Source organism: Paroedura picta, chromosome 8 (assembly GCF_049243985.1).
Source record: "Paroedura picta isolate Pp20150507F chromosome 8, Ppicta_v3.0, whole genome shotgun sequence".
In the NCBI taxonomy this organism is placed as follows: Eukaryota; Metazoa; Chordata; class Lepidosauria; order Squamata; family Gekkonidae; genus Paroedura; species Paroedura picta.
Genome location: NC_135376.1, coordinates 40,390,953 through 40,411,215, shown reverse-complemented (window position 1 = coordinate 40,411,215; position 20,263 = coordinate 40,390,953). Strand labels below are relative to the sequence as shown.

General features: G+C 43.4%; 1 protein-coding gene across 20 annotated transcripts in view; it reads right to left on the bottom strand.

Annotated features, from left to right (window-relative positions):
* KIF1A (kinesin family member 1A) overlaps positions 1–20,263 on the bottom strand; it is a 131,182-nt gene that overhangs the window by 19,041 nt on the left and 91,878 nt on the right. For 9 of the 20 annotated variants that reach the window (XM_077349223.1, XM_077349228.1, XM_077349224.1 and 6 more), the window contains 6 exons: positions 20,175–20,230; positions 17,679–17,787; positions 15,350–15,416; positions 14,577–14,661; positions 13,457–13,562; positions 9,194–9,220 (listed from right to left, as the gene is read on the bottom strand). In XM_077349223.1, the coding sequence (XP_077205338.1) occupies positions 9,194–9,220; positions 13,457–13,562; positions 14,577–14,661; positions 15,350–15,416; positions 17,679–17,787; positions 20,175–20,230 (450 nt within the window). Of the gene's footprint in view, positions 1–1,142; positions 1,167–9,193; positions 9,221–13,456; positions 13,563–14,576; positions 14,662–15,349; positions 15,417–17,678; positions 17,788–20,174; positions 20,231–20,263 lie in introns of all 20 variants that reach the window. The other 11 variants (XM_077349226.1, XM_077349230.1, XM_077349232.1 and 8 more) reach the window with 2 other exon arrangements.

The window sequence follows — 20,263 nt, the reverse complement described above, 5'->3', positions numbered from 1 at the left end:
CTGTTTCACCTAATTCTTTTATAGTTCATCTTCTACCTGCAGCCACAGTTGCCAGAGTCAATAGATCTGCTTGAATTTGATCAAAAAAATTTGATCATATTTTTCTCCAATTTCTGATTTTAAGGACACTTTCATGATCTATAGTTACACAGGAATCTAGTTCTTCCCAGCCTTTTCTCCTAATGCTTTTGCCTTTGGTCACTGATATCCCAGAACCTCTTGTTAGGTGCACCAAGTAGACTTGGGAAACAAAACATCCAGCAATTAATCTTTTTTGGTATGGGATTAAAGCAGTTTTCAGATTCAAGTCAGTACAATGAAAATTTCCCAACCTGTCTTCAGGCAGCAAAACCCAATACAATTTATGATGCCATGACATCCTATGCCATTCCTGAAGTTAGAGTTAGCATAAAGAACATCAACCATGGCACAATCACGTGGTCAGGGAATGGGAATCATTCTTTTAGGACTAAAGCTTCTAAAGCAGATGTATGTTCTGATGGAATGCATATTTCCTACTTGATATTTGCAATAACATTTCTTACCCCTCGAGGAGCTCATAGGCTCAGATTCAGTGTTTTGAATCCACCAAATTAAAAACTGTTTCAGAAACCACATGAATAAGCTGATCAAAATATCAGGATTTTCTCTCATTTCTGTCTGAGCATCCTCATGTTTCAAAAAACCCCAACATTTCCACATGGACATTCCACGATCACAGCTCACTGACACTCAGCATCAACACAATCAGAAGCCTCTTTAAAAAGATGCCAAGTCCCCTCTTGGAGATTATGCATTACTCTAGGTCTACTTCTGAGACATAAATGTTCACTCTTGTTGAAGAGGATTTGACTAGGTGTTGATGCACAGTTACCATCCCATTCTAAACATTGCATGTTCACATTAATAGAAAACTGATTTGGAGCATCTTGCAAAAATCAAAACTAAAAGAGTTGTGAGTAGGATCACCCAAGACACAAGCCACTGGAAGACAAGTAACTCCAACAGGGAGGAGGCAAGATTAGGAAAGGAGGATTGTAAAGGGTAGGGAAAGCAGAAGAAACAAGTCAAAGGAGAAAGAGAGAAAGGCAGAAGGGGAACAGAACAAGCAGGAATGTGACAGAAAAGTGAGATAGAAATACCTAGTGTCATTTCCAAGTGAAATGCTACAAGTGAAGGCAACCCGAGACAAACACATGTACACATACACAAAAAAATTAAAATGTCAGCAATCACGGTTTATATGGTATCCTCTGGACAGCTACCTATGGAGGCAGCTACATTGGGGTACATAAGGAAATTAATGAAGTCCCGCCACAGTTATTGTGAATTTGATGCAGGTGAATAAGCCAATGAGCATCAACAGATACAAATCTCGCTTCATCCACATGGTAGAAAGGTAGGGTCACATCATGAAATCCAATATAAACTATCACATATTGAACATTCCCCTCTTTGCAACAGAAAAAAGTCCTTCCACTTGGACTTCCTGCTCCTGTATTATCAGTGGGCAGAAGATCATCAAGAATTTGCAGACAGGGGAGCATGTAGTCTTATCAGGATATGATATTCAGAATCAAAAACCCACTGCATGGCCCAAAGTGGTGATGGTTTCTAGCTGCAATGTATACAGCCAAAGGTGCCAAATAGAAATGTATAACCTAAAATATATTGTTAAGTAGATAATGTTTGGGTGTGTTTTTTTAGTTTAGGAGATGCAGGATTCTGCATAGCCATGAGATTAAGAGGAAATGCTTCTGAGTATGGCTTACATATTTGGAAGTGAGAAGTAGGCAGTGCTGCTTTGGGGAGCTCACAGAGTTATATTCCTGGAACCCCATGCATGCCTGAACTGGGCACTCATGCTGAACTCCTTTGGCATTCATTCATTCTTCCAGCATCTGCTAACACTGAGGGCCATTTCGCACGGGGATCTTTGTTGCAAATTGGTCACTGAATGAAAAATCGCCATTTAAAATAGTGGAATTCGTCGTTTTGCATACCTGGCTTTGTAGTGGAATCAGTTGCGTTTTTTAGCGTTTCCCACAGGCTTCCGGTCTCGGCAGAAATCGCTAGAAAGGAAGCGCTATTGCCAAGCTCGTCCCGCCCCTGGCCGTCAAGCAGCCAATGGGCAGCCGTTAGCATGCTCCCAAACAGCCCCTTTCCCTTTAAGAAAGGTTTTTTTTAAAAAAAAAAAACACACCCATTGTAACGAATCTGAGTAGATTCGTTGCAATGGAGAGACCCATCCAGCTGCCTGGGGTGTTTGAGCTGTAGTTTGATTGTTTGATCGTTAACACGCTGGCTCCGTTTGATTGTTTGATCGTTAACACGCTGGCTCCGAGTGAGAAAAAAAAAATCCCCCCCCTCTCACGGCCCGATTTTCGGCTGAATGGAATGTGTGAAACTGAAGGTCACTTAGTGACTGAAGGGGAGGGACTGAAGCCGGGGAAGCCTCTGTTTGAGCTGTCATTTGATCGTGGCCATGCTGCCTCCGAGTGGAAAAAAAAAATCCCCCCTCCCCCCCCCCCCACGGGTGCGATTTTCAGCCGAAACAGTGTGAAAAATAAAGGGAAAATACATCAGCAAACGGGCTTCTGCGGGCTTTTTGTGCTTAGTGACTAAACTGCTCTGAGGAGGGACTGCAGCCTGGGAAGCCTCACTGGCTAAACCGAGGCTCGCCGGTGCATTTATCCCCGCTCGCTCGGGGGAAAAAAAATGGCGATCGCTTCGCCGGAAGTTTGGAGGACAGGCTCAGGAGGAGGGACTTTGAAGAACCCACAACAATGGTAACGCACAGGTCTTTATCGCTATTGTTGCAGATTGGTTGCAGGAGTGTATCGCTATCCGGAGGGTGAATCCACTTTTCTGGATTCCCCTGAAAGCGCCACAACGAAGCGCTTTTTGCTGATTGGTTTCAGGATTGTTGCAGATTGTCTACGACGTCGTGGGTTATGGCAAATTAGTAGCGTTTCCAATTAGCAACCATTGTGCTATTTTGAAGCCGTGCGAAATGGCCCTGAGTCAGCCAGCACAGAATCACAGGCCACTTCATAAACGCTGGCTTCTCCACACAGATGCATATTCCCTTCTAGCTTTATCAGCCAAGCAAACCTATTCAGCTATTGAAACCTAGCTCTTCACCTTTCTGGAAATTCTGGCCATTAACAATACACTCATTTTTCAAACCACCTGGCATTATTAATATTGGGGGAAATATAGAAAGTAGCAGCTTATATTTCAACAGACAAGTTGGCTCATGCATCATATTGCTTAGTGGGTCGCCATAAGTCTTTTAAGTTCTGGGATCAAGTCCAGAATTTGCATTCAGATAAGTAAAGCAAATGAATATTCACTTTACTTTTGAAGCTGGCAATTTGCATGTAACAAGAAGCTCTTCAAACAAAGCTGGTGTGGGCTACTCATATGGAACTGTTAAGGAGTAGTTAGCTACATACACTGTACAGAAAACCTTGCAATTGGATCTACGTATTAATTTATTGTGCTAACTAGCACATCTCACTTTCTCCCTTGTAATAAACTTTCTTGTTCTGCTGGGCTGCAAATTTATGAAGAACTTTTTCATACTGCTAACAAATACGTCATCAGAGAGGCCTCATAACATCAGAAATATAAGAAAACAAAGATAAGACACGAAACATGAGCATTAGCATGTTTATTAGGAGTTAAATGAGTACAATGGGAGTTACAGCCAATTCATGAGCACCATGATTGTCACCTCAGTGTACTTGAAGACGGACTCAGCATCCCCCCCCCCCCACATGCTGTTTTAGCATCCCAGTGAGCTGCTATTTGTTCCAGTATAGCCAGGTAAGTTGAATACTTTTTGCAACAGAACAAACAGCAAGTTAGATCCAGCTACTTTACTTGGCAAAGTAAGTCTGAAGCCTTCTTCCAGTCTAAGGAGCTTTCCTCCAACTTAAGTAACTCTTCCTCTGGTGGGGGAAGGCTTCTGATTTGACTGAGAAGAATGGCTGGATCCACTCTAGCAGCTCCCCAGGGCAATTTCAGGACACAAAAACAGTGCAAGGGGGAAAGGGGGAAGGTGCTTCTCCTCACATACCAAAGTTGTAAGCACAACAGGGCAGCATGCATAAGAAGTGCAGTGCATACAGAGTGTACTTGTACCACGTAAACTGGCCCTTACTCCCTAGCAAATATGCCTAGGATTGTAGCCTTTGGGTGGTTCGTATGGTACCTGTAGTTCATGGCTGCTGTTTCCATGCAATTAACCCTGTGCTGCATCAATAATGTTTGAAATGGGAGATTCCTCAGTGGTTCCCAGGGAATTCCAATGCAGCAGTCACAGACTGTAGTCAGATCATTTGTCCATTCCACACGGCTTCCTATTCCAAACTTCACTGTGAGTATCAGCCATGGGGAATCAATGGCCTTGCAGCCCAGGTAATGCAAAACTCAGCCTTTAGTTAATAAACTGAGTTGGGCTAACTAAGCAAACATGCTCATTTGAAAACAGTCAGCTCACTTGATGTGTGTTTTGAAAAAGAGCCTCAAGAAAATGAGCTGGTGCCACAGATTACATGGAAATGTTGAACTAAATCTAAGGTGACCAGATTGTCCCACTTTTGGAGGGACATCTGGGGGCACCTGGCAAATTGTACTTATGTTGAAATTAAAAATATATATATTACAATACTATTTTCTATGCATTCTATGAAACTTTTTGTTGCTCCATATAGACCAAATTTTTAATCAAGACCCCCCCCCCCGGTCAATGGTGTCCTGCTTTATCAATGTTGAAATATAGTCACCTTAACTAAATCTGATCTAGGGGGAACTATTTCCTAATCTCAAATATGCATGATGGTTCCACTGAGAAAACTGCCCAACCTCATACTGTACTGTAAGGCAACAGAAAGAATGCTGAACAGAACAGAGAACTGTTGGCAGAAGAGTGGAGCTCTGTAATCTTGGCATCATGGCAGAAAAGCAGAATCAGAAGATTATATCTACTGGTGATGTCATTGTGTCTCTTAAGCATGTGATCCTAACTGGAATTTCTGCCCAGCAGAAATACAGCTGTGATATTTACACCCCAAGAAGCAAATCCAGAATATAATTAGGTTTCATGAGTGAACGTGAAGAATAATTGCATCCAAGTTGTCAGTTCTCCAAGTACTGAAATTACCATGCTTTTTTGTATCCAACAGGAAGACTGCATATGCATTTCCTGGTTGCTGTAGTATGAAGAACATAAGGAATTTTCTGGTTTGCTATACTGCTACTAAACATTCTACAAAAATATGTCTTAGCTGCCCAGTGCCTTCACGGTATCTGCTATTGTGGTAGTATTAATAAAGGAAATGGTGAAAGCTACAGGCCCCAGTTCCTTTCCTGCAGGTCCTTCTCCCAAATACCATTCAAAACATGGAAGGGTTTGGGATGTGCACTTGTAAGCACAAACAAGCAAAAATGAAACCAGAGCTTGCTACTATGATGTATGTGAATGTGGGGGAAGTCACATCAGCTTGTGAACTCTAAGGGCCATTTCGCACGGCTTCAAAATAGCACAATGGTTGCTAATTGGAAACGCTACTAATTTGCCATAACCCACGACGTCGTAGACAATCTGCAACAATCTTGCAACCGACCCGCAAAAAGCGCTTCGTTGTAGCGCTTTCAGGGGAATCCAGAAAAGTGGATTCACCCTCCGGATAGCAATACACTCCTGCAACCAATCTGCAACAGTAGCGCTAAAGACCTGTGCGTTACCATTGTTGCTGGTTCTTCAAAGTCCCTCCCCCTGGCTCTCTCCTCCAAACTTCCGGCGAAGCGATCGCCATTTTTTTTCTCCGAGCGAGCGGGGATAAACGCACCAGCGAGCCTCTTTCTGTTTAGAGGCTTCCCTGGCTTCAGTCCTTCACCTTTAGTCACTAAGCACAAACCACATAAAAGCCCGTTTGCTGAAATAAAGTCCCTTTATTTTTTACACATAAATTCAGCCGAAAATCGGGCCCATGAGAGGGGGGGGGGATTTTTTTTTTATCACTCGAGGCAGCGTGCCAACGATCATACAATCAAACGACAGCTCACATTAGGCAGCTGGATGGGTCTCTCCGTAGCAACGAATCTACCTAGATTCGTTGCTATGGGTCTGTTTTTTTTTTAAAAAACCTTTCTTAAAGGGACCGGAAGCCTGTGGGAAACGCTAAAAAACGCAACTGATTCCACTACAAAGGCAGGTATGCATAACGACGAATTCCACTATTTTAAATGGCGATTTTTCATTCCGCAAACAATTTGCAACAAAGATCCCTGTGCGAAAAGGCCCTACATTTTGTAGCATGTTTTAGCCTGATGTAGTAAATGAATACATGAAAGGAGAACAGACAAAAAGGTAAAAGTAAAGCAGATAATTTTATAGAGCTTAGCACAATGGAAAATGAATGATGTCATAAGTACCAGCATTTGGAGGAGAGTTTAATGGATATCATGGACCACCACAAAGACAAATAAGTGGGTTCTAGATCACACTGAGCCTGAATTCTCCCTAGAAGCTAAAATAACTAGATTGAAGTTATCATACTTTGGTCATATCGTGAGAAGACAACACTCACTGGAGAGAATGCTAATGCTAAGAAAAGTTGAAGGCAGTAGGGAAAAAAGAAAGAGCCAACATGAGAGGGATGGACTCAATAAAGGAAGCCACAGCCTTCAAGTTGCAAGACTACAATAGGATGTTGTGATGGTCATTAGTTTGTAGGGTTGCCATGTCAGAAGTGTCTTGACAGAACATCGCACACACACAAAAGCAGCAACGAGATGCCCAAATTAGAAGGATATTTGTATTGAAAGGCTAAACTATATATGATAATATATCACAGATCCATGAGTTTAAACCTGGATTTCATCCAATCACATAGAAAGCAAGGGGTGGAGTCTGATTAAAAGAGTGAACAGGAAATGGGATGCTAAATATTTTTACTTCCAATTACCACTGTGCAGCTCCACTCGCCACCCCAGTAATTTTTCTCCTAATTAGGTTCATTCCCGGTATTTAAACCCAGCTGAGTGGAAATGATATCAGAAGATTATGGGAAGGGAATCTGTGGGCAGAGAAAGATTATTCGCTTTTATCAATATTAACTGTACTGCAGTTCCATTATACAGTATTTCTGGTATACAGTCCCTTTGGGAGAGAAACTCCTGTCTGTCTAGTTTACTGCTCTCAAATTTGGTGTGGCCTCCGAACAGTTCTCTCATAGCCACAGGAGTGGTTTTTGTGGTTTCCCTCCTTTAAAAAGGCAAAACAATTGGGAAGAGAAATAGCTACACCTCTCACTTCTGCTTCTAAGATACAGTTTTCTATAGTCTATCAAAAACTTATAAACCTATTTGACCATTGCTGACAATGGGAAATAACACATGTGTGTATGCACCACAGGAAAGCAATTCTTTTCCTATAATTTCAACTGTTGTCAAAACTGGCAACTCTGTTATGAAGTTGGATCAACAGGCTATCCTCAACAGAAACCTTAGTGGCTGTTCTGGAGCAGAGGTGGGCAAATTATGGATTGCTTACAATTTGATCAGAATGGTGGTCCACTGGAATATGCCCCTGGCTAAGGACCCATTAAAAATTTGTGAAACACCTTGAGGGCAAACTGCCACTAAAAGCCATTAACTGCAGCAGAATAGAAAAGAGCTCCAGACCTGGTTCTCCACCTACTTTTGAGCATTCCAGTTTGGATGCTGCCTCTTCCTGGTTCACTGAAAAGAGGAATGGCTGGTATTCAACTTGGAGTCCTTAAAACCAGGTGAAAACCCAGTTATTGCTGAAAATATTGTTCATCTCATCCTAGAAGAGTGAGGGCATTAAGAAAAGTCCAAAGCAATTTATTCCAAAACTATGTATACTTTCTTTGAATAGCAGTTTTTGAACCCAACCTGGAGATGCAGAAGCTCAATGGTAATCACTATCATGCACTGTGACATAGCCACAGTCTCTACATAGCCACAGTTTGATCAAACATTCACTATTGCACAGTGGCTTGCAATCACAGTAAATAAGCCACAACTCTTCCTATTCCTATTTTGCTCCCACGCTCCCTAAATTGTCTCCTGCATGCTTACCACAAAGAATAAAACTTCAGAAAATTTGTTCAAGTACATTACAACCCTTTAATGCTAGGAATCCACAATACTACTTCCTTGGGCATTCTGTCACTTGGATCTAAATATGCAGGGAAAACTTGAGAAGTATCTAAAGGCAAGCAGGAATTATGTCTGGGTGGTAAAAAGGAACAGAGAGTCAAAGAGGGTCAAATTTTAAAAGAACAGAAGGAGAAATGGAGGGGTTGTGCCACCAGAAGGGCAGCCAGGGCAGAATGTCTCATTAACTAACTACATTAACTTAAAAAGAGGAGGTCTAAATTTCATATATTTGATATATATTCTGAACAAAGCACTAACTCTTTGGCTACTGCTATGGTTATATCTTCTTGAAATAGTCTGACCTCCTGAATGGGGTAAAGCAATGATTTCTTGTCAGTGGTTCAAGTCAGCATTGCACTAAGTGGTCTTAGTCATGGATGGCTCACAAGTTTACTGATTGTATACCATATTTCTCTGGGAGCCGTTCTCAACGTATAACGTTCTCAACGTTAAAATGCCGTGGGCATCCAGTACTTCCTTCCCACAGTGTATATTAAATTAGATCTTTTCCCTTCTTGTCTTTCACACAGTAGCATTTTCCACCGCACTTCCCAGCTCAGCCAATGCAGCTTCTCATGCAGCCCTCGTCAGCTCACAAAGGGCTTTGGTGCCAAAAAACGGAGGTGGGTGGAAGGGGCTCCAGTACGGGCAAGGGTCAGCATGTTTTTGACAGATGTTGTCAGAAGAATTACAACAGCAGCAAAACAAAAAGAAACCCAGGCAAAGCAACAAAGGTTTCTAAAGGTAGGGGTGGGAGAGAGAAAGCGGTTTGGTTTTTTTGTTTTTCTTTTTTTTTGGGGGGGGGGTAAGAAAATAAAGGACCCAAAATGGAACAAAAAAGAAGCCCTGTGATGCAGAAGAGAAAGAGAAAGCCAGTGTGCTGGAGCAGGTGAGGGAAGGGCGGTCTATAGCGTTGGTAACTGCAATGCTGACATGTGTGAGGATGCATCAGGAACAGGAGGAGGTCAAAGAAAACAGGGAGGGTAACAAATAATACCTAGGCATATCCGAATCAAGAAACTGCCTGCAAAAACACAAACAATCACATGGTTAGTGTGGGTCCAAATGGGTGGCAACAGCGGCGGCGGCAGCAGCAGCAGTTCTCTAGGGCGGATCCCAAGGCCTACCACCCACAGCCTCTCCTGGCACTTCAGGCTGCAGCAGAAAACAGCAAAGCTTCACCATCATCGAGGCAAGGGCTGGCTGGGTCGGATGTTATGTTTGCTGATCAATCTCCTGCATGTGATGAAAAGCAAGGGAGGGCTCGTCTCCTCCTCTCACTTCACCCTCTCTGTGTTTGAACACGTGATTTATGGGCTTAACTTCTGAATTAGGCATACAGATCATGTGGTCAGATCCAGGCATCTGTCATACAATAAGTGTATCGTGTATGTTGGGCAGGTAGGTGAGCCTTGGCTCCCTCCACCATGTGAAGTAGGAATCAGCAAAGGTAGTGTCCTGTCTGGCCCACAGGCTCAACTATGAGTGAGAATCACCATGGTGTAGTAGGTGGGGTACTGGACATGCACGGTAGTTCCAAATGCCTGTACAGTGATGAAGCTCTCGAGGAGGGGAGGAATCAAGTTTTGATCAGGCCTAACCTATATCAAAAGGGTCTTGTGAGGATAAAATGACTGAATCCAACATATATCACCTTGATCACAAATGTGAAAAGTAACAGAACAGTCCTCATATCCTGAGATCAAAGCACTGCAATGACAACTTGAATTCCTGGACTAAGTTCTGTCTCAGATCCTTATGGCAACAGCTGTCCAGGCTTCTAAAGGTCTGCCTACAATGCAGAGTCCATGCCACCAAATCTGAAGAATCCCTAGTGCCCAAATTACAGCTGTGTGCTGCCATGACAGTAAGGAAGTTCAGAGGTCTCTTCTCTTCATTTATAAGAATGAAACTAGTGGAAGTTTTTCTCACTGTCCCTATGGACAATTGTCCCTATGGAAATATAAAGTAAGGATGATAGCTTGGGGCTGGTTTCTGGGAAAGCCATGGGATTACACACAAAAGCAAAGCAGGGAGCTAAAGCAGTAGGTTCAAAAGGCAGATTGCAAATAGTCCCACCCGGAAGCTCTGCTCACTCCAGCAACATTTAGACCCAAAGCAAGCCTCAAAAGCCCATGCAAAATTGAAGAATGGGGCATCCGGAAGACAGGGAATTTTTCCATGTCTTTTTCAGCTGCTGCAGTAGCTTTCCCCTTCTGCCTCTTCCTGACAATTATTGGCCATTTTTGATACCACTGAGGTACCAGCCAAGAAGGAAGCCAGTAGTATAGTTTTCATCCAGGAAGGCAGCTAGGAATAATGCTCATAGACCAGGTAGAGATACAGACAGGCAAAAATAAAACACAAATCTTCTTACACACAAAAGTTCCCTATTTTCCCTTCCCCTAACCGATGGCTTATTACAGTGCTTTTCCCCCCCCCTTGCTTGCAATGTTGTATAGCTTGACATTTATTTTAATCATATATTTTGGTTTGGGTGCCATGTTTAGCAGAAAGTGTTAGCTAGTAAATGTTACAGATCAATTAAATAATAAAATGTCAACAAACAAACCTGTGATAAACCCACTAATTCCAATGAGAGTTAAGTTTAAGTCTCCTGTCCACAGCTGGAGAATTTGAGAAAGCAGCAGAAAAACTATACCTAGAATATGCAACTGAGTTTTAATCCAGTCACTAGAGAGAGTCTGAGCACTTCATAGCTGAACTGCACAATTCAACTGGCAAAGCAGGACTTGGTTGCCTCCTCCATCCCACAGCAGTCCAAAACACCCTGAAAATGTGTTTAGTCCCAGGAGGTAGCTGAAAGAATGTTTTGCAAAAATCATCCCCCCCTTTCTGTCAGCAGAAATTTTCAGTGAAATCTACCCCAACAGCTTCCTTCCTTCAACAAATGTAAGATGAATGTAAGGCTATTCTGGATACCTGCAAGTCAGTTGTTCTTATCCCTATTAGCCAACACACTAGCAAGATCAAGACACGTGAAAAGCAACTGCTGAGCAGCATCAGCAATAGCAGTGCCAAATATTTGTGTTGTGACAAGAGGTGCTCTTCCTACAAGATTTTATGTTTTACTTCCAGGCTTGTAGTCACTGCTGCTGGTTAAACTACCATCTGGTAGCACTTTTACGTACATTATGTTTCCCTCCATATTAATCAATGCAACAGCTGTATAGATCTGAATGGAAAGTTTTTCTGCATTCTCCTTTTACTCACTGTCAAGTTCCCATTTCTTTGGAGGGTTTTTTCATGTTCTGCAATTCGATACCAAACTTTTTAATTGTCAGCTTTGCAGAGAAAGAAGCTGGAAACAAAGCTATTTGATATTTAATGCAGGACAGGACCACATCCCGACGAAACAGGAGCAGCAGCAAATAAAATGAGAATGTAGAAAAGCCCAGAGTGACATATCTGGCCTTGTTTTACTAGGTAATTTGTTTTTAGATTCGTATTTCTTTATTAGGCTGTTGATCGTTGGTTTGAAAGAGGAAAATCCTATAGAAATTAATACCAATAGCAGCCCAGTGGGGGACAATTCTTGTTCCCTTTTAATATTGTCACCCTGCCATGCATAATCCTTGCTGCAGCCCAACTCTTTTCAGACAATCCATCTTTCTTTTTAGCTCTTCATCAGCTTCTGCTGTTCATCTCATACACTGACACTTTCCCTCATCCACAAGTTTATCCACATGGCATGTGTCCTGATATTTCACGCACCTCTACAAGCTTGAGGTTTGGATGTACATCAGATGTATGATTAGAAAGGAATGCTGAAGGAACAAGCCTGATAAGAGATACTTGGCTATTTTATTAATGATAAAGTAGACCTATACTGCTAGAAATTATTAGATCTCAGCTTGGATCACACTGAGGAAATTTCCAGGGATTTCCGTCAGCAGAGCAGGAGTTTTTCACCTACCCCCTCTTGTCCCATGTGAAATGTCTCCTAAAACACTGGTTCTTGAGGAGTGGACTCCCACAAAAAGCATGAGAGAACAGTCAGAGATCTGTAACAGAAAGAGGGGGGAATCCTTTCCTTCAACTCCCCCAAAGGTGAGAAAAACCTCAAAATGGAATGCACGCTGCCCCCTACCTGCCATTCTTCTAGTATAAAATGTGTAACAGCTTCGTTATGCCATTCATACTACTAAACTCACCCAGGCCATAACACAATACCATTTTCTGGGATTTGATGAGCGCACTACTACTGAAGCCCCAAGGAGCCTAGACAAATCCAAAAAAAAAAAACTGCTGACAAATTCTAATTCTCTCATTTTAACTTTCTCCAGAATATCAGTCCCTACTAGACAAGACATGGAAGCAGTCACGCCTCTCAGACATATGCACAAACACCACAAAGCTGTAGAACCACTGTTCAGTCACATTACAATGGTGGACCTGAGAGGTATGAGGTTTTTTTTTTTTTTAATCTTAGGGATCATAGCAGAATAGTTTGCCAGACATTCATTTCACAAGGCTGGACTGAAGCCTGGCTTTGGACTTGCTCAGAAAGCTATATGAGAGAGTAGGCCATCACAGCAGGGGAAACGACTTTGCTTATACTGTCAAAAGGCTTTCTAAATTCTGCCAGAGCCATTTTAATTGTTGCAGCTGTTGCTACAGGGCAAGTGGAGGAGCAATCCAAGAATCCTGTTCAAATGGTGTCACCTCCTAATGATTTTCAGACAAGGCAGCAGATATTCATGACCCAGATTAAATGATATAAGGAAAATTAGCTTGTCTGCCTGGAATATCAGATACCAGCTTGGTAAAAGTTCGGGAGATGTCAGGGAGATGCCTAGAGAAAGCATTTAGGACCAGTGATCTTTCTCCTTACTAGACTGGCCATTCAGCTAATGTTAGCATGGTTTCAGCCTATTTGCTGTCCTAGTGAAAGCTTTGGTATTAAAGTCTCCTCCCATTTACTTGAGGCCAAACAACACATTACCTGTGATGTTTTGGGAAGCTGGGTACATAGGTCCTACCATGGGAAATACAGTGGAGGAGAGAAGGCTGAAGCCCCTCCTCCTTTTGTGCCCCTCTCCTGACCTCTGGCCTGCTTGGAAAAGCTAGTTTCACAGCATCATGTCTGTCTGCAAAATCAGATTGGTGTTTCTAGGGTTCACTCGTGTCATAGGTGACATGTAGATTGGCTTACATTTCCTGATGACCTTCGTGGAGGCCCATTATGGCCCAGGTTATATGAACATAGCATGCCAGGAGAATGAATTGTCAAACTCACCGATCATCCTGGGAGGGGGGGATGTATCCTGATGACAGTATGTTCAGAGAGAGGATGTTGGGATCAATGAGGGATTCATCTCCTTCTGGGGTGTTTCTGATTCGACCTTCAAACAGAAAATAATGCTCAGTTTTTTTGCACTGCCTGAAGGAGCGTCAAAGAGGGTATGTCTCTGAGCGTCTAAAGTGAAGTGATGCTCCTTCACTGGGATACACCCTTGCACCTGTCTTTTCTTGTCAGTTTTGATGTCCAGAAATAGCCACATTGCCAATGAATTCCAGCACTTCTCACCATATAGATCCATGCTGCTTTGGGAACAAAGAGAAGTGCCAGACCCAGCAGGTACCATGACTATTTATCATATAATTTGGCAGCTTCTCGGAATTCACCTGCATAAGCAAAGGTAACTACTTCAACCAAGCCTCCCAGCCCTGAGGTTTTAGAGCTAGATTAGCTCTTCACAATATGCAGTGCAGATGGCTTTCATTATACTAAATTCCAGCAACAAGTCTTAAGTTCTGTCTACCTGAATTGACACCCTGTAGGAATGTTCTTGCATTGAAGCCAGCAACAATACTTAAAGCCTTACATCGGGGGTCGTCAACCCCCGGTCTTTAGCCTGGTACCGGGCCGCCGGCAGCCATGCCTGCCTCTCCCCCCCCCCCCACACACACACACAGCGAGAAGCTCACCGCAGTGAGAAGCTTCACTCGCGGCCTGGCTAGCTTCTTGCTGCTACGGGGAAGGAAGAGGCAGGCGTGGCTGCCTGCACGGCGGTGGACACAAACGCGCATGCGTGTAGCTGCCGCGTATGCGTGTTAGCACTCCCTGGTGGTGAAAACGCGCATGCGCGGCGCCCAGGTCACCAGCTCTTCCCCATCCCCAGAGGTGGTTCCTGGCCATCAAAAGGTTGGGGACCCCTGCCTTACATCACTTAGGGATCAGTAATGCTGCTTTTGACAACCAATGGTTAGCCTCTGTGTTCATATGGCAGCCTCTCAGGTTCTGGTAGAGTTCAGGAGTATGGCTGCTCTGCTCTGTCTGTTCAGGCAACTATTTGACTTCAGCCATGGATGAGATTCAGGAGAGGGCAGAGGGAGTCAGGCACAGCTTTGCTTACCCACAACCAGCTCTCGTACTTCCTTCCAGCGGATGTGGCTGCCAGTCTCGTGCACCAAGGTGACTGTGATTCTCCTTTGGATACCCTGCCATCCATCATGCCCAGAAAGAAATGGGACAGTTGTTACAAGACTTGTGACTGTTGGTGGAGTTGAAACCTTTCAATCTCTACAAAAAGCACAGACCTGCTTTTTGGTGATTCTGAGGAGCTAAACATTTGCCTCTTTTTAAAAAAACCAGAGTCCAGTAGCTTTTGCTTATATATTCTCACTGTTATGATGGTCAGTTCTTAGTCTGACAGTGCTTGCACTCGAAAGCTCATGCCTTGAATAAATCTTTGTTGGTCTTAAAGGTGCTACTGGACTCTGATTTTATTGTGCTACTTCAGACCAACACGGCTACTCATCTGAATCTCTCTTTTAAAAAGACTGCAAGAAAGGGGGAAAGATGCACTCCCCACTGCCAATCATGTCCTTTAAAGCAGCCTTTCAAGGAAACAATCTGCAGCATAGTCCCTCCTCTCTCAGATCCTTCTGCAGATTGTTTTCTTTTAGGTCCACTTTGCTAAAAGAAGGGAAGGACTGTAGCTTGTGCTGCCAATCAGCTCCAAAGGACCAGTTGTTTGGGGGGAAACAAGTTTGTTTTTCATGAGGGATGGCTTGTCTTTGGCTTTCCCTCTTAAATCACCTATTTTCGTGCAGGAAAAAATCCTATGAAAATTTAGAGCAGCACTAGTGATGGGTCAATAGGCTCAAGGGACGAGACAGAAAATACCTGGTGTAATAGGAATGTTCCATGGCATGGCATTCCTCCACGGTGATCCACAACAGCAGGGATGTAGCTGGAAAAAGAGAACTTCAGTAAGACTAAATATGGAATGTCAGCCCATATTCCCTGCCCCAGAAACAAGGCTAGCAAGCCTCATCTGGATTCTCAATATTATCATGCTAAAGGTAGGTCTGCATGTTTGTTTGTTTTGCACAGGACAGTTACGTGCCAGGTTTGCACTGAAGTGCTATCACCACAGGCAACCACACCACTGCGATTCCAAGCCACAATCGCATCAAGGCATCTCAACAACAAAAAGGGACAATTACTGCTGCATCACATCACTGTGGTCTGTATGCCTTTCAGCCAGACTGCTGGAGTTGGGATGGTCTGCATCATCCATCCTTTGGTTTCAAAGTACAGCAAAAATTTTTGTCATCTGGCAGTTATGGGGAAGGAGGGTGTTGTGGGTTAATCAAATGCACTGGATACTCAAATATATTGTTCTGCCTCACCCTCTCACCCAACATGCAAACCCCCCTCCACGGAGAATGCCATGGTAACAGCCCCCATGTCTGATGGGACCCTTTCTCTTCCTCCCATGCTTGACCTCTTGGCAGTGCCAGTGAGCATTCTGGATAATTTGGTCCCAAAAAGGTTCAATGTTTCTCATTACAACCCTTGATTTACAAGGCAGAAATGAAGGTGAAGAAACACATAATCATGTAGAGAACAAGAGCATTCAGCCTTTCTGAAAGGTGAACAGTAAAATACCTTCCCAGCTGAAAAGCATTCAGAGTTAAGAATTAGGGGGCGACAGTTGCTGGTTCTACAGAAACGTATCCCAAAATAAATTAGTATGATCATATTGTGTAGTACAAGGCTAGTACACTGAATTATGCATGATTACCTGCTAAGAAATTTATGCATGTCCTTTTTTCTGTAGGTAATAGTCCCATCCCCTCATTTGACTTTTACATAGCATTTATTTATTTAGAAAATGTCTAGGTCACCTCTCCAGAGAGTCTTCTCTAGGGGACTTGCACAGTAAGGCATGCTTTTTAAAAAGCACACAATTAATTCAATATTAGTAAACTATTTAAAAAAAAGAGCCTCTTGTGGTGCAGAGTGGTAAGGCAGCAGACATGCAGTCTGAAAGCTCTAACCATGAGGCTGGGAGTTCAATCCCAGCAGCCGGCTCAAGGTTGACTCAGCCTTCCATCCTTCCGAGGTCGGTAAAATGAGTACCCAGCTTGCTGGGGGGTAAACGGTAATGACTGGGGAAGGCACTGGCAAACCACCCCGTATTGAGTCTGCCATGAAAACGCTAGAGGGCGTCACCCCAAGGGTCAGACATGACCCGGTGCTTGCACAGGGGATACCTTTACCTTTACCTTTAAACTATTAAAACCCAGTATTAACATACCTTCTCCCAATCTTTATGAATCATTTTGAATGTGTGGCTTGATTTCAACTTGCATTTACAAACATTCATTATTGGATTGGATTGGATGAAAGGGAAGACTTGCAAATTGTGTGTGTGCATTAGGAAACTTTCTGTGCTTTAGGGAGCAAATGGACAATTTGTGGAGACTCCAAGATGGGCAGCATCCCATGTGTGGTTTTCTACAGGCTTAGTCACTTCAGTCATGGATTACCAAGGGCCTGAAGCCAGTGTCTGCTGAGCTTCAAGAGAGAAACAATTACATCTCCCAGGGGTCCTTTGAAGCTCACCCCAGGTCGCCTGTGACATCCCTTCTTAAGCATCTCAAGGGCCTGGCTTAAACAGGCCCTCGCAGTGAGGAAACAGCACTACTACCTCTTTGCACTTGATTTTGCTACTAGTTCTCGCAAGGTATCAAGGCTCTTGTAATGGCAGTTCTGCTATAGTACTTGGCTGGAGCTCCTTCAGTTAGGGCTCTTGTCATGTTATAGCAGCAACATGCTCACATCTGTAACAGTAGAATGTGTATGAGGGGGTATTTGGGCTGATAGCTTTGGCTCACCACTATCTGCTTGCCCCCAACCTCCTTTTGATGGGGCCCCACCTCTCTACTGGCAGTAGTCTGTCACTTCCAGCCCAGCTGTGTTTACTTACAGCTGAGCCATTGGGAACAGCCCACCACTGCCCAGGCTTCATAGTGTCATCCAGCTAGCTGCACAAGAGCTTGTTATTTGAACCTCCACTGTGACCATTGGCAGAGATACCCTCAGCAACTTCACTAAAGCATCGGTTAAAGCTTTCTCGTGGGTGATTGTTCTAGTGATTGTTTCTGGAACCAAAAGTCAATCACCCACCTCTTCCTCCCCTCTACAGGCAAAGGGAGTCACTTACTCGCCATTGGCCTCCAGCTCACAGATCTCAAAGAAGACCATCAGGTCATACTTGCACTGGCAGGGGCCAACGCTGGGCCTTGTCATGGCACTCAGCTTTGTCGCAGGCACTGCAATGGAAAGACAATGGAATTACAAGACAAAAAGAAAGAAAGAAAGAAAGAAAGAAAGAAAGAAAGAAAGAAAGAAAGAAAGAAAGAAAGAAAGAAAGAAAGAAAGAAAGAAAGAAAGAAAGAAAGAAAGAAAGAAAGAAAGAAAGAAAGCAAGGAAAGAAAGCAAGGAAAGAAAGCAAGGAAAGAAAGAAAGAAAGAAAGAAAGAAAGAAAGAAAGAAAGAAAGAAAGAAAGAAAGAAAGAAAGAAAGAAAGAAAGAAAGAAAGAAAGAAAGGCAAACAAACCCTGCTATCTCAGATGGGAGGCCAGATCCATCAGTAATGACTTTCTAAGATCAGAAGAGCCAGGGTTAAGATCCAGAGGTGAGGCCTTTGGTTTCAAATGTATGGCAAGATGGATACATGGGGCTGTGCTACAACCTTCTCCAACACATAGACAGCATTCTGAAAACACCTCCTCTTGTAGTGAAAGGTATTTTATATTAAAGCCAACAGCAACTAAAATCAACAGCAATGAACTCTGAATAACAAATATGAAAGAATGAGGAAAGACAGCATGCACATGCAAAGAAGGAAGGGGGAGACTATTAATGCCCACTGAAGCCTGCAGTTATGGATCAAGCCCATTTGCCCTTTGCCAAGTATGTGGAGGAGATTGTAAATTTAGCTGCCAACTAGCTCCTTTAAGGCCTCCTTGATTGGCCAAGCATATTACTGGCATCACTGCTAGGGTATTTGAAAAATAAAACACACAGGCTGCCAAACTGAGGAGAGGCACACAGCACACAACAGAGTGGAATATCCCATGGACTCAGGGATCCTCCTGAGCATCCTGAGAGGGACTCTAGTATGCCACAGATAAATTCCAATTTCTGTACAGACTAAATTTGAGAGCAGCAATGTTGTTCCAAGATGATGTCCCATTTATGAGTGCCTTTCCCAGGAGTCCTCTAAGGCAAGAAACCTGAGCAGCAGCTGGATCTTCCACCACTTTGTCCAGGGACCAACCAGGCTTCTGAGCCTTTCTCACAGCACAGTTCACCACTGACAAGGATGATGCAGGTCCAGGGTCCTCCTCCTCAATAATTAAAGAGGAGGCAGCCATGCTGGCAGCAGACAACATGTGCTCAGAGAATGCTTCCAGGAGCTGGTCAGCAAACATGTTGGATACCAGACCCTTAACCAACTGGAGGGATTTCATATGTTCTTCACAGGGGAGGCAGAGAGACAAACAGAAAGCACAAGACAAAAATGAAAGAATTATGCGCTGATACATATGGTATAAGCAGGGTCATGAGAAACATTAGCAGCCTATCCAGTGCCTGCAAGCTTTAATTTTACTTTAGCATTAAATGTTATGTACCATTCAACAACATGGCAGACATAGAGAATAGTGAGGTCATCCAAACTATTAATACAATAGCTGGAGATTCTGGGGCGGGATGGGGGGGGGGAGTGGTTGCTTGGAGGTTCTTTTCATGAACTTGGGTGAGCAATTTGGTCATTTTCTCTCCCCATAGAAATAATTGTGTGTGTTTTAAAAGGCTGAGACATGAGTCCAAAAAGTGTTTCCATGGTTCAATCTCTGCCCATTCCTACATCTAAAGCACTACACTGGCACCTGCCTCACTGCTAATTCTGGAGGGGTGTTGTTGTGGAAGCAGGCTGTGGGAATGGCAGTGGAGCAGGCAATTGGGTGATTATTGGACTGCTGAAAGAAAACTTTGGGCAGGCTTAAATCACCTGACTGAAAAATGAGTGGTCTCTCTTTTTTTGCAGAGGCAGACAGCAAAGGAGTAAAAGTAAATTAATCAAGGGGGAACTGGTTCAAGAGGATCCAACATGGAAAAAAAAATCTGAGGAAAACAAACGGAAAGGAATTAAGAAAAAAGGGATCTACATTTCTCATATGGAAAGAACTCAACATTGCTTGGCTAGGCAGGGGATGAATTTGCTTGGCATAGGTTTTGCAGGAAGAAATTAAAAGGTGCCCAGGATACTGCAGATTCTCCCTATGCCAAAATGTAGATGAATAGATGCTGTTGCTAATATCAAACACCCTCAAATCATGATCTCAGTGCTGGAAAATCAATAAAAGCATTGTTAGCAGGGATATCACAGTATAAAGAGCAGAATTTGCAGCTGATGAATGATCTTCCCTATGACTCTCACTGTCTCAACACCCACATACAGCAGTCTTAACTCCTAGATCTGGAAGTATACAAATTCCAGAACTGAAATGAGCTTGCTCCAATTGAGAGTGTCTCATCTATATGGGGTTACAAGGAGACAGCAGTTTTGCAGGGTCTGTCCAACATCTCCTGTTCTTCCAGCTCTTAGAGTTTCAATAATGACCATGCCAAATGAAAAGCAACCTCTTTCCTACCTGGTTTGGACAATGGCATGACCCGTGGAAAATGACGTCGGGATGGTCTTAGGGGGCTGTAAAAAAGGAACACCAATTAAGTAAAGGTG